This window comes from Mauremys mutica, chromosome 2, assembly GCF_020497125.1.
Source record: "Mauremys mutica isolate MM-2020 ecotype Southern chromosome 2, ASM2049712v1, whole genome shotgun sequence".
NCBI classification, from domain to species: domain Eukaryota; kingdom Metazoa; phylum Chordata; order Testudines; family Geoemydidae; genus Mauremys; species Mauremys mutica.
In genome coordinates, this window is record NC_059073.1 from 180,056,547 (window position 1) to 180,071,059 (window position 14,513).

The window sequence follows — 14,513 nt, forward strand, 5'->3', positions numbered from 1 at the left end:
TCCTCTAACATACTGTGTCATGGTCATGCATATCATAAAAGGTCCAGACATCTCCTGGACACCCCCTTGTAACCAGAGGTGCCTGTGCAGTACCCTTCCTCAGTTTCCCCTCTGCCAAACTCCCCACACAAAAGGTTTTCACCGGTTCAACAACAGCAGCCCTTCTTGGGATCTGGTTTATTAACCTAAAGATTAAAGTAAACACAAAATAGTCTTCCACCCCAGTTTTATGCTGGGCATAGCTCCTCCTACCTGAGGTGGTGCCTCTTCCTGCTCTCTGAGAAGCTGGAGATGATGCAAGGCCAGGCCTGTCTTCTTTACCTTCTCCCCAAAAGGAAAACAAAACAAAATTTCCAGATGGGTCTTTCTACTCAGCCAGGACTCCCAACATGAGTCTCCCTTCCACATGAAGGGCTACAAGAGACTCTCTTGTACAATTTCTCTCTAAGATTCCCTCCTGGTTGCCTACAAAGGTCTTTACATAAAAATATATATACACAGAGAGAGAGCAAGAGAGACCTGGTCTAGTCACATGACTTAATTCAGTCTCTTCATCTGGGGAGGCAAATCAGCTGTGTCACAGGTAGGATGAGACCCATCTCCCTTTAAAAGGGCCAGTCATGCTGTGGCACATATATTGTGCTGTACTTAATACTGTGAGTTGGCTCTGTTGAAGTAAGCAAGTAGTGTATTAAAATGAACAAAGATCCTCCTTTCAGAAGGAGATAGCAACAATGCAAATTTTGTAAATTAAGGCTGGTAGCTGATGTTATCTTATCTGTATGAATGATGCAAACACCACTAGTAGAAAATCAATACATCTTAAGCAAACCCATCAATTGTGCATATTGTTTTGTGTATTCTCTTTAGAGAAACTACCTATGCTGAGTTATTTTCTTTAGTACGTAGCAGCATCTGACCTGCATGATGAGATCCAGCTTTCCTGGGTAAGAATTTAAGCAGTCATTAAGTTAAAGCTGATGACTCCTCTGCTTGTAAGAAGCATGAGTAAAGATCAGTCATTTATTGTACTAAGGACTGTAATTGTATCTCCCAAATGATTTAATTGAGGGTGGAATATCCTGGTTAATTTTATGTTTGTTTCAGAGATGTCCCTGGTGCATCATATTTAATAAATTAATCTACTAACAAGGATTTAATGTTAGAACAATAATTGGCAACAGGTTTAACAGTGAAAACAGGATTTCAGAGATGCAAATACTGTTCTGGTTCCCATGGGCACCAACCCAATATTTCAGAGTTTTATGTTCCTGAGAGAGAGGAGGAAGGCAGAACAAATGTGAAAACACCCACACAAAACTCTTAAAGTAATAACATCATCTCTCCTAATACTCTGGCCCTGCTGTCCAGCTGGTTTTCTGTCAAGTCTCCAAGTGCCTTTAGTCAGACATGATAACTGTTATAATTATCTAAATCTTAAAGCAATGAGTAGTAACCTAAACAAATTAGCTGCGTTCTCTTTGTTGTTGGAAGGAGCATTGAGCATGTGTGTGTCTGATTTGTGTTAACACAGATATCATGATCAGCGAATTAGGTAGGTGCTTGTATAAATGGACAGTGGGTTGCATAGCTGGCGGTTTACATATGCAAATTCCTGATTTTCACAGGGAATCAAGTTATTTATCTGCACGTCAGAGAGAGAATTGTGTAGACCAGGGGTTGGCAAACTTTGGGAAGTGGTGTGCCAAGTCTTCATTAATTTAAGGTTTTGTGTGCCAGACCAGCAGTGCGGGTGGCAGATGGAACCGCAGGCTGGCAGCGGGCTGAGCAGCTCATCCCACTGCTGATCTGGGGTTCCGTAATCCAGGCCGGCAGCGATCTGAGCAAGGCCGGAGGCTGGGACCCCGGCTGGCAACAGCGTGCCTCTAAAAATCAGCCTGTGTGCCGCCTTTGGCACGCATGCCTCAGGTTGCCGACCCCTGATTTAGATCATGGCATAGAAAGTACATGTATAAAGTGTGTGGATGATACCAAGCTGGAAGGGGTTGCAAGTGTTTTGGAGGACAGGATTAAAATTCAAAATCAGGGGCGGCTCTAGACATTTTGCCGCCCCAAGCACGGCGGCATGCCACGGGGAGCGCTCTGCCTGCGGAGGGTCCACTGGTCCTGCGGCTCCACCGAAGCCTGCGGGAGGTCCACCGGAGTCGCCTGCCGCCCTCCCGGCGACTGGCAGAGCGCCCCCCGCGGCATGCCGCCCCAAGCACGCACTTGGCATGCTGGGGCATGGAGCCACCCCTGTTCAAAATGATCTGGACAAACTGGAGAAATGGTCTGAAGTAAATGGGATGAAATTCAATAAGGACAAATGCAAAGTACTCCACTTAGGAAGGAACAATCAGTTGCACACATACAAACTGGGAAAGGACTGGGACTAGGAAGCAGTATTGCGGAAAGGGATCTGGGGGGCATAGTGGATCACACGCTAAATATGAGTCAACAGTGTAACGCTGTTGCGAAAAAAGCAAACATCATTTTGGGATGTATTAGCAGGAGTGTTGTAACCAAGACAAGAGAAGTCATTCTACTGCTCTACTCTGCGCTGATTAGGCCTCAACTGGAGTATTGTGTCCAGTTTTGGGCACCACATTTCAGGAAAGATGTAGAGAAATTGGACAAAGTCCAGAGAAGAGCCAGGGCCATCCGGGGGGGGGGGGGGGGGGAAGTGGGGCAATTTGCCCCAGGCCGCGCAGAGGCCCCCACGAGAATATAGTATTCTATAGTATTGCAACTTTTTTTTATGGAAGCGACCCCCGAAATTGCTTTGCCCCAGGGCCCCCTGAATCCTCTGGGCAGCCCTGAGAAGAGCAACAAAAATGATTAAAGGTCTAGAAAACATGACCTACAAGGGAAGATTGAAAAAATCTGGTTTGTTTAGTCTGGAGAAGAGAAGATTGAGAGGGGACATGATAAGAGTTTTCAAGTACATAAAAGGTTGTTACAAGGAGGAGAGAGAAAAATTGGTCTTCTTAACCTTTGAGGATAGAACAAGAAGCAATGGTCTTACATTGCAGCAAGGTGGGTTAGGTTGGATTTTAGGAAAAACTTCCTAACTGTCAGGGTGGAATAAATTACCTAGGCGGGTTGTGGAAGCTCCATCATTAGAGATTTTTAAGAGCAGGTCAGGAATGGTCTAGATCAGTGGTCTCCAAAGTGGGATGCGTGCACACCAGGGGGTGCGCAAGAGGATCCTTCGGGGTGCGCGGCCGGAGGAGCACCGCTGGAGCAGCACCGCTTCGGCAGTTTGGATGGGAGTCCGAGCACCCTTTTTTTTTTTTTTTTGCTTGGGGTGGCAAAAATGGTAGAGCCAGCCCTGCGGCGTGGCAGGGAGTGCATGCTCAAAAAAATTTTATTAAAAGGGGTGCGCGATCCAAAAAGTTTGGAGACCACTGGTCTAGATAATTCTTAGTCCTGCCATGAATGCAGGGGACTGGATTAGATGACCTCTCGAGATCCCTTCTAAGCCTATGATTCTATAAATTAGACACCTAAATACTGCTGAGGATATGGGTCTCAGACACCTCTCTCCTAGGTCCCGAACAAGACCCCGCTGACTAATTTTGCCTGATCAATAGCTGCTGCATGATGCCCAAGCTGGACTGGATTTGAACCCATGATGTAGGGCAGGGGTCGGCAACCTTTCAGAAGTGCTGTGCCGAGTCTTCATTTATTCACTCTGATGTAAGGTTTTGCGTGCCAGTAATACATTTTAACCTTTTTAGAAGGTCTCTTTCTATAAGTTGATAATATATAACTAAACTATTGTTGTACGTAAAGTAAATAAAGTTTTTAAAATGTTTAAGCTTCATTTAAAATTAAATTAAAATGCAGAGCCCCCCGGACAGGTGGCCAGGACCCGGGCAGTGTGAGTGCCACCGAAAATGAGCTTGCGTGCCGCCTTCAGCACGCATGCCATCAGTTGCCATCAGGTGTAGGCATTATTTTTAAAATCTGGCCTGTGGACTTCAGGGATGTGGCACATAGTTTTTCCTAGATATGTAGTTCACTGCAATCTGGTTCTGGTGTGTAATCTGTATAATCACAAAAGTTTAGCAAATACTGCAAAAAGTGCTCAGGAAATTTAAATGATTTCACTTCAGCTGTGCTCATGCCCCTTTTGTATTGGGTTCCTTTGAATGTCTCTGTGATCATGTTTACTGGCAAAAATGTTCACACTAATTGAACTTCAAAGTTGCAGGCCCAGATATTGCAGGAAGCAGAATTTTAAATTGGCCCACAAGAAGGGCTTACACTCGTGTCCTAAAAGCGAACTGATGTAATGCTATGTGACTTCTGTAGTATTAATTTAGATGGGCCCAAAAAGAGTTAAAGGTGTTAACATGACCCTGAAACTGTACAACTTTAAATAGTTTTAAACAAGGGTTTGTGGTTCGCTTTACATAGACCTCAGCCTGCTTACTAGGGTTGCCAACTTTCTACTTGCACAAAATCAAACACCCTTGCCCTGCCCCCTAACCCGCCCCTCCTCTGAGGCCCCGCCCATGGCCACCCCTTCTCCAAGGGGCCGCCCCCTCTCACTCCATCCTCCCCTCCCTCTGTCACTCACTCTCCCCCTCCCTCACTCATTTTCACCAAGCTGGCTCAGGGGCTGGGGTGTGGGAGGGTGGGAGGGCTCCGGCTGGGAGTGCGGGCTCTCAGGTGAAGCCAGAAATGAGGGGTTTGGGATGCAGGAGGAGGCTCTGGGCTGGGGTGTGGAGCCGAGGGGTTTGGAGTATGGGAGGGGCATCTGGGCTGAGGCCGGGGGTTGGGATGTGGGAGGAGGTATGGACTCTGGGCTGGGGGTGTGGGTTCGAGGGTGGGGCCAGAAATGAGGGGTTCAGGGTGTGGGAGGGGCTCTGGGCTGGAGCAGGGGGTTGGGGTGGGCTGGGGGCTCTGTCTGGGGGTGAAGACTCTGAGATGGGGCTTGGGATGAGGGATTTGAGGTGCAGAAAGGTGCTCTGGGCTGAGATTGAGGGGTTCGTAGGGTGGGAGGAGGATCGGGGTGGGGCAGGGGGTTGTGGCATGGGAGGGGACTCAGGGGTGAAGGTTCCGGACAGCGCTTACCTCAAGAAGGTCCCGGAAGGAGTGGCACATCCCCCGTCCAGCTCCTATGCGGAGGCGCAGCCAGGCGGCTCTGCGCGCTGCCCTGTCCACAGGCACCGCCCCTGCAGCTCCCATTGGCTGCAGTTCCCAGCCAATAGGAGCTGTGGGGGCAGTGCTTGGGGCGAGGGCAGTTTGCGTAGCCCCCTGGCTACCCCTACACGTAGGAACCGGAGGGGGGCATGGCGGCTACTTCCCGGAGCCCCACTATGTGGCGCCGCCAACTAGACAGTCAACAGCCTAGTCAGCGGTGCTGACTGGAGCCGCCAGGATCCTTTTTCGACCGGGTGTTCCAGTCGAAAACCGGACACCTGGTCACTTTACTGCTTACTGCCATGGCAAACATCATTAAACATTCTTTTAACCTTTTATTAAAGATACAGAAAAAGAAGGAAAAACAAGTTAAAGCATTTAGAATGTAAAGTATTAAATAAGGCTTTTATCTTAACATCCTGTATTCCTTTTCCCTTGAGATGGAGAGAATTCTTAGGACACTGCCCGCCCACTCCTGTTCCCCTTTGGTAGTTTTAGATGGTACAAAAATTATAATAACTGTCCTGTTGAGGGGAAGGAGAAAAATTAGCTGAGGTGGGCTGGAGCTGTTGTTATTAAAGTCTAATCTCACTTCCTACAAGATAAGACACAAAAAAACACATGAAAGGGGAAAGAAAAGAAAAGCAAATAGAAAATGCAGCTTCTGTCTCTAGTGTTGACTTACGCTAGCACTCTCACTGATAGAAAACACAGGCATAGCACGTGGTCTCATCAGCCACTCCAGGACCTGGAAAACTCCTACCAGCATCAGGCTGTTCAGGGCATTGCATTTAGTTGCCTCTTTTGGTCACAGGCTTACAGTCTTGATCAGCTGAGCCAAACTTTTATTAGACAGAAGGAAAAAGGAGCGAGACAGGAAAGAGAAGAAATAAGGTGGGGAAGGAAAAGGACAGAAAAGGGCTAGGGGAGGGGGCTGTGACAGACTCTCTCCCAGGTTTTAGCCAGAGCTAGTGGAGGTGGTGCCATCCGAGTCTCTCTCTCTGGCCTGGTCTGGTCATCTCTCAGGATCAGGACAAAGGCCCAAAGTTGTTATGCTGGGTCCGAGGAGATGGTGGGGGTGGAAGTCATAATGGTGAAGTTCGTTCCTTCCTGATCGCCTGCTTTTCAGTCAGCCAGCGTTCCTGTTCACATCCACTAATTTCCCTCCAAGTCTCTTTGTGAGGACCCCAAAACGGGAGTGATGAGTGGAATAGCCCAGCCCCTCATTATTTTGTCCATCAGTTAGACCTAATTTCTGACACACCAATTTTGGTTCATTGATTTCCAGTCCCACATTTGTCCAGTGTACCAGGCATGATCTTGAATTATATCAATAATCCTTTTTGTTTGGACTAATTCAGTTTGTCTGTCTCCCTTTTGCCCTTTTCCCATCACCATTTGTTGTTATAGGTTACTGTGACATTTTATAAACTTTTATCCACTTTCCCACAGTTAGGTTCACAAGAGGGGTAGGCCTCCCAGGCCCCAATTATCACTATGCTTCTCTGGTAAAGACGAAAGGGGTGTGCAGTAAGACAGTTTAAGAAGGGCGAGACTCACAATTTGCAATCTCCTATGGAGACATATGGTCCTTCTTTAGTGGTTGTTGTCTTAAATCTGAATTAAAGTCATCTAGACTTAAACTACTTCTTGGTTCTTTGTGTATGGAAAGCATCCCATTGAGCTCTCACTCCTCCCTTTGACTTCAATGGTTGACAAGCATGCTTAGCAGCTTTCAGGAGGCACTCAGTACTTCACCAGATCAGGCTTTAAGTGCACAAAACACTGAGATGGGTCAGAGAATAGAGTTTGCTGCAAGGATATGACAGCCACATGCTAATTTAGGCCCAAGTCCTTCAAATACTTCCATGCTTTACTTTGAGACAAAATGTTTGCTTAATCACTTCATGAGCACTTAAACATGCCACTAAAATTAAACACTTGTTTTTCTTCTCTGACGCGCTAATTCAGAAAATCATTTAAACAACATGTGATTTATCTGACAACTAACCACTCATCTCAAAGAACAAATATCAAATGCAATCGATTCACTGAGTTAAAACAAAATCACAACATAAATAAATAATAATTAGCGGAATACTTCTGAAGAAATCACCAGCAACAAGTGGTTATTCCATGGGCAGAAAAAGGAGGCTAAAATTTGTTGATTAAGTCATTTGTTGAACATTATTTGTGCAGCCCTAGTAAGAAAAAAGTGGAACAAGTGATGCTTTAGGTATGAATTGTCCTCCTCAGACCTCAAATATCTCAGTTTACAAACCTCATCATCTTTGTGATATTAGCAAATTGATTCCCAACCCTGCAGACAGAAATTACCAAATATCAGCTCTGGCCTCCCTGCAGAGTCTCTGCAGTGCCATGTTTTTCTCATTTTAAGCAAACTGTTTACAGTGATATCAACAAAAGAATGAACAAAGGGTAGTCTTTTACGGTTTCTGTAAGTACCTAATTAAAGCAATCTCATTTAAGAAGATTTACAGCCTGCTCTTGCCTCTTTTGAAATCAATGCCAAAACTCCCATTGACTTCAGTGGGTGCAGTATTGGTCCATAAAATGCAATGCTGCAATTAAATAGAATGAATACATTGTGGGCTACCACCTTCAGAGTAGATTCATTTATTGTCAGTGCTTTAAGAATATAATTGCCACTAAAACTGATCTTAAATCTATCATCTACTTTCTGTTTCCTTAATATCCTTCTTTCTTATCTTCTCCCCTCTAATCCTTTTTACGTTTCAGTTCTGCTCCTCTTCCCTTCACTCTTCTTTCGTTTAACCTCCCCCATGACTAATTCCATTTCTATTTCTCATCCCACCCTCTCATGACAGGCAGCATAGCCTAGTGGAAAGTCACAGGGCCATAAACCAAGAACTCCTGAATTCTTTCCTCTTTTGTTTGATCTTTTTATTGAGATTTGGATTTTCAAAACACATTAAATTCTATCCCAGCCATATCTAAAACCAAAAGAACTGCATTTCAAAAAGTAGTTAACGTTGCTAAGTGCCAGTAGTATAAAATCTAGGTATGTTTTGTGATTTTGCTGGGCCAGAAGAGGGCCACATAGGAACATCAGCCACTTCACAGGAATAAAAGAAGCTATTTTTGTCTTTTAATTTCAAAAATGGATTCAAATGAATGCTGTTTGTCAATGAGACTCAACTCAGAATCAGATGAGAACATTTTTTTCCTTACAAGAAGACTCAAAATATGTCTTTTCATGATTGCAATTTTAACTGTAGAGGGGCTGGTGCCTCTCCATAATATGATACTGTTTTTTGTATAACTTTTGGAGGTATGCAGTAGCAGAGCTCCTTGCCTGCAGAGACCTTAAATGGTACATGGGAAAGCCAGTGCCTCTGTTGTGCAGCTTGAAAGATAAGCAGGGAGGCTGAGACAAGGGCTGCTTGTGGAAACCTTAGCTCAGATTATGTGTATCTTTAGTTTGCTTTTCATTATGCTGCTATATTAGATGTCCTCCACTACTGTGCATAACGCACTGGCTAATTGTGTGTAATCATATATTCTTTTAGTAGCTGTACCACCTGGATTGTAAGAGCCTGCTGCTTCCTTTCTTTGGGTAAGGGTGATCCTTAAGATCAAGTGGTAAGACTTTGTGACTTTTGGTGATGAAGATCCTCCCAAGTTCTATCTGCATTAATATCGTGGTGCAGGTTCATTACAAAATGGTGGTGCATATGGGGTCTTAACCTCCTGTGGACTTCAGACACTTGGGCAAGCTTCCTCTTGCAGGTTAAATTCGTAACCCACTGGCTGACTGTTTGCAATCATGTCATCCTGTGTAGTGTGTGGCCCTCCAAGAGAATAGGAGTCTCCCATTTATTTCCAGCTAATTCTTTTAACTCAACCATAGAAGAAAATATTTTCTATGGTGTAGGTTTCAGGTTCCATACCAGAAGATTATCTGTGGTGTGTCTATTAACATGTGCACTGCTTAAGGTTGTAGAGAAAATTGTAAGGTATTATTTTGCATTACCTAAGAAATAGTATGTGATCATGTAGTAAGAGTATCATAATGCATATGTACAAAGTTGCACATGAGATTCTCACTTTCACATTTCCTGACTCTTGAATGCTTAACCATGCAACCTTAATGTTCTCCTAACATGTATTTTGTATTGAATGTCCTATTTAAAAAAAAAAAGTAGAGAGAAAATAGAAATTCCATAATCTGGAATTACTTCTACATGCTTTTTCTACATACCTTAGGCTTTGTCTACACTGGCAAGTTTCTGCGCTGTAAAGCAGCTTTCTGCGTTGTATCTCCCGAGGTGTACACACTGCCAAGCCACTTAGTGCGCAGAAATTATGCAGTTGCAGCGCTGTAAAAAAACCACCCCGACAAGAGGTGTACAGCTTTCTGTACTGGGGATACAGTGCCACAGTGCCAGTGTACACACCTTGGTCGATTACAGTGCTGTGATTGGCCTCCATGAGGTATCCCACAATGCCTGTTCTCACCTCTCTGATTTGAACTCTATTGCCCTGCCCTCAGGTGACCGACCGTCAGCCCCACCCCGCAAATTCCTTTGGAATTTTGAAAGTCCCCTTCCTGTTTTCTCAGTGATGCGTGCAGTGGTCCCAGCTCATCTTTCCAAGTGGCCATGCCTGCTCCACGCACCAGGCGATCCGCCACTTGGAGAAATGCCGAGCTGCTGGACAGGGACACACTGCAGTGCAGGGTCAAAGTGAAGGAATTGCAGAACACCTACTGCAAGGCACAGGAGGCAAACCGCTGCTCCAGTGCTGCACCCACAAGTTTCCAGTTCTTCAAAGAGCAGGATGTGATATTCAGTGGCGACCCCACCTCCACTGCGAAGGCCACTGTGGATACTTTGGTGGCTTGTGTGCCAATCTAGAGTGGACTGAGCCAGGAGGAGAAAATCTTGGATGAGGATCTGGAGGGGAAGGGGAAGGGGGAGGGGGACCCAGAGGCAGAGGATGACTCGGAGGTCAGAGATGCATGCAGCCAGGAGCTCTTTTCTGCCCCGGAGGAGGCTAGCCAGTCACAGCTGTTGGATGTTGGCGAAGCGCAAACAGGAGAGGAGGCCCCTGGTAAGTGGATCTGATTTTGGGAATCGCTGAGGTGAGTTGTGGTGGGCGGGAGGGTTGCAGAAAGCAGGCTTGTATCTGTGTGATACGCGTACCACCACATGCCTAGTCTGAGCATGGAACAGGCTGTTGATTGACTCCCTCACTTCATGGGAATCTGCCTCAGATCTCCAGGAAACTCTTGTGGAGATATTGGGCAATCCACTGCTGCAGGTTCTTTGGCAGAACTGCTTTGTTTCTTGCCCAATTAATGGTAACTTTCCTGCGCCACTGTGCCATCCCGGGGGGGACCATTGCTGCACACAGCCAAGCTGCTTAAGAGCCAGGACGGGAGCTGCAGTCTTGGAGAAGACCCTCCCTTGATTCCCTGCTCACCCTCAGCAGCAAGATATCTTCCATAATTAACACAGCCTGTGGAAAGTGTGGGGACAGGAATGATTATCAGACACCCTACAGTGCTGGCTCTCCTCAAGAGCCACGTGCCCAGTGTACAGCAGGATCAGGGAAGAGTGATTTCCCCTGCCCCTGCGGCTACTCACCATTTTGGAGGTCTTGTGGCTCCTGTGTGCTTGCCTGGGGTCAGCCAGTTAGTGACAGGTGTCTGAGTACTGGCTGTGTTTTAAATCACTGAATCAGTGTTGTCTGTGTTGCAAACAATACTGCTTCTGTAAAATGTTGTGTTTTGGCTTCACAGAGATGAGCTTGGGAGCCCAGCCTCTCTCTTTGTTATCGGTGACACAACAGCTGTGCAGAATTAGAAAGCAGCCACGAAGAACTAAGGAGGAGTGGCGGGACAGCCAGAAGAGGGACCAAAAGGAGAACGCAGGGCATCAGAATGAAGCCATGGAGCGGCTCTTAAACATTATGGAGCACCAAGTGGACATGCTCCAAGCGATAGTAGCTCTTCAAACGGAGCAGATCCACGCCCACCCTCCCCTGCAGCCGCTGTCACAAAACTATTTCCCATGTGCCCCCCAGACACCACCAACATGCTCTTATCAACCTGCTGGCTCCAGTCTGTACCTGCAGCATTCCACTCCTCCCCCATCACAGTCCAGCCCTGTGGACTCCCAGTACCCACTGCACTCAACACCCATCCCTCTGCAGTTTGGCCCTGCTGAAGTACAGCACCCGTTGCATTGTACTCCAAAGGAGAAGGTTGGATATGATCCCTGGACATAAACAAATCTTTAACCTTCCTGGGACCCCACCTCCTCCTGGGACCTTCCCTTCTCCCATCCCCCTCAGTACTGGTGTGGTTTTTTGTTTAACTATATCCTCCAGTTGCTGTTTTTTAATAAAAGAAGTGTGTTGGTTTGAAAGCAATCTTTATTCTATTAATTGAAAGCAAACAGAGCCCTGCAAAGCAACAGACAATTATCTTAAACCTTCATATTGCGTCATCTGCACCAATCACAATCACCTCCTAAAATTACAAGCACTGCACTTCCAAGCATAGCAACAAATATTAGTGGCCTTCAGCTTCAAATTGCTGCCTCAAGGCATCCCTGAACCTTATGGCCCCATGCTGTGCCCATCGAATAGCCCTGATCTCTGGCTGTTCACATTCAGCTTCCAGGCGCTAAGCCTCAGTGGTCCAACCCTGAGTGAAGTTTTAACCCTTCCCTTCATAAACATCATGGAGCGTACAACACGCGGCTATAAGCATAGGAATATTGTCATCGACCAGGTCCATCTTCCCATATAGGCAGCACTAGCGGGCCTTTAAATGGACAAAAGCACACTCAACAGTCATTGTCGACTTGTTCAGCCTGTCGTTGAACCACTCCTGGCTGCTGTCAAGGTGCCCCATGTATGGCTTCATAAGCCACAGCATTAAGGGGTAGGTGGGGTCTCCCAGGATCACAATGGACATTGTAACTTCTCCTATGGTGATCTTCTAGTCCTGGAAGAAAGTCCCTGCTAGCAGCTTCCTGAACAGGCCAGTGTTCTGAAAGAGGCATGCATCATGCACCTTTCTGGACCAGCCTGCGTTAATGTCTGTGAAATGCCCACGGTGATCAACAAGTGCCTGGAGAACCATTGAGAAATATCCCTTACGATTAATGTACTCAGTGGCTAGGTGGTCTGGTGCCAGAATTGGAATATGCGTGCCATCTATCACTCATCCACATTTAGGGAAGCCCATTTGTGCAAAGCCATCCACAATGTCTTGCACATTGCCCAGACTCATGGTCTTTTGGAGCAGGATGCGATTAATGGCCCTGCACACTTCTGTCAACAATCGACTTTCCCATTCCGAATTGGTTAGCGACCGATCAGTAGCAGTCTGGAGTAGCCAGCTTCCACAGTGCAATCGCCATGCGATTCTCCAATGGCAGGGCAGCTCTCATTCTCATGTCCTTGTGCCACAGAGCAGGGGCAAGCTCACCACACAGTCCCATGAATGTGGCTTTCCTCATCTGAAAGTTCTGCAACCACTGCTCGTCATCCCAGACGTGCATGACGATGTGATCCCACCACTCAGTGCTTGTTTCCTGAGCCTAAAAGTGCCGTACCACTGTGGTCAGCACCTCTATGAATGCCACAACCAATCTTGTGTCATAGGTACTACACGTGGTGAGATCAATGTTGCACTCCTCTTGCCTTTGTAGTTTAAGGAATAACTCCACTGCCACTCATGACGTGGTAGTCAGAGCAAGCAGCATATTGGTCAACAGTGCAGGATCCATTCCTGCAGACCGAAGAGGCAGAGTGCACAGTACACAACCCATTGAAAGATGGCGCCAAATGCAGATGGAAGCACAGGGATTGCTGGGATGTGAAGCAATGCATATCAGGGAATTGGGACAGGACCCAGGATGCCCCGCTACCCCCTCTGCCTTCCACAACTCTTAGCAGCAGAAGAGGAAGAGATGCTCTGGGGGATAGCTGCCCAGAATGCACCACTCCGAATAGCGCCGCAAGTGTGAACACACTATTGCACAGGCAGCTGACAGTGTGAACACACAACAGCGGTTTGCCTTCAGTGCTCTCTGGTCATATCTCCTGTGGAAATCTGCCTCTTTCAGTAGGGACCAGAAGAGATACACACATCCACTCCATAGCTAATGTTATGCTGAGTGACACTGGTGACGGCATGGGTCACAGAGCTCTTTGAGACTGCATGTGAACATACCCTTCAATTAATATAACTGTCAGAATAAATTAATCACAAATCCCCACCCCCCAAGACCAAAGAGGTTGTGAACTCGCCTAGGAGTTTTGCTGAGTGTTGTTTGGGTGAGGGAACGCAGAACATACACAACTGAGAAAGACTCAGAGGCAGGAAGAAAGCCAAGCAGCAGCCTCAACCTGTGAGCATTGTGACCCTGAGAAGCCGGCCTAGAGGAAGGATCTGGGTCTGGTGCTGGCGAAAGAGGCTTGGGGCTGTACACAAAGAAGCTCTCCCATGTTTTTTTGGTTCCACTTGCATTTGGAGAAGCGGGTCTTTGTATATTGCTTGTAAATAAACAAGACTTCATAAAAGAAACTACTAGTCATCATCATCCATTTCCATTCCCAGCTGGAACATCCCCAAGTCCCAAACTTTGACTAGCTGCTCAGGTCAAAAAGGGGCAACACTAACTTAGCTTCACATGTATTCACTGCACAACCTCACTTCACCCCAAACACTGATAAAAAGTGACATCAGAATACCTCAGGTTCCACAAGACTATAATTCACACTTTTTGTTCCTTTGTCAATGACTTATCCACTAACCCAGGCCTGCACAACTCGTAAAGCGGCGAAGGCCACATTCATCCAAAGAAAACAGCTGAGGGCCGAAACCTCCTGGCCCCACGGAAACACCCCACCCCAGGGCCGCCCACCCCTGCGGAAACAAACCCTCCTTCCCCAGCGCCGCCCCACCAAAACAGCTGTGGGCCAAAAAGGAAGGTTGGGAGTGGGGAGGTGATACTTTATTTTAAATCAACCAGGGGCTCCCAGCTAAAGAGGTGGCTGGGAGCCCTCAGGGTCAAATTAAAGGGCCCGGGGCGCCGGTGGCTGGGGGAACCCGGCAGGGCCGGCTCTAAGTTTTTTGCTGCCCCAAGCAAAAAAAAATTTGGCTGCCCCCTTTCCCAGCCCTGGGCTCCCCCCTGTACCCTCCTGCTGCCCCAGTCCTGGGCTCTCCCCCCACCCACACACACCCCCTGCCACCCCAGCACTGGGCTTCCCCCTTTCCTCCCACCAGTGCCCTCCCTCCACCCTGCTGCTGCCCCAGCCCTGGGCTCCCCCCCCCACCAGTGTCCCCCCACACCTCCTGCCGC

General features: G+C 47.2%; 1 protein-coding gene across 2 annotated transcripts in view; it reads right to left on the reverse strand.

Annotated features, from left to right (window-relative positions):
- Positions 1 to 478, reverse strand: part of COL15A1 (collagen type XV alpha 1 chain) — a 328,870-nt gene extending 328,392 nt beyond the window's left edge. For both annotated transcript variants that reach the window (XM_045005761.1, XM_045005760.1), the window contains exon 1: positions 253 to 478. In XM_045005761.1, the coding sequence (XP_044861696.1) occupies positions 253 to 408 (156 nt within the window). In that variant the 5' untranslated portion in view covers positions 409 to 478. The remainder of the gene's footprint in view (positions 1 to 252) is intronic.
- Positions 479 to 14,513: the final 14,035 nt, after the last annotated feature.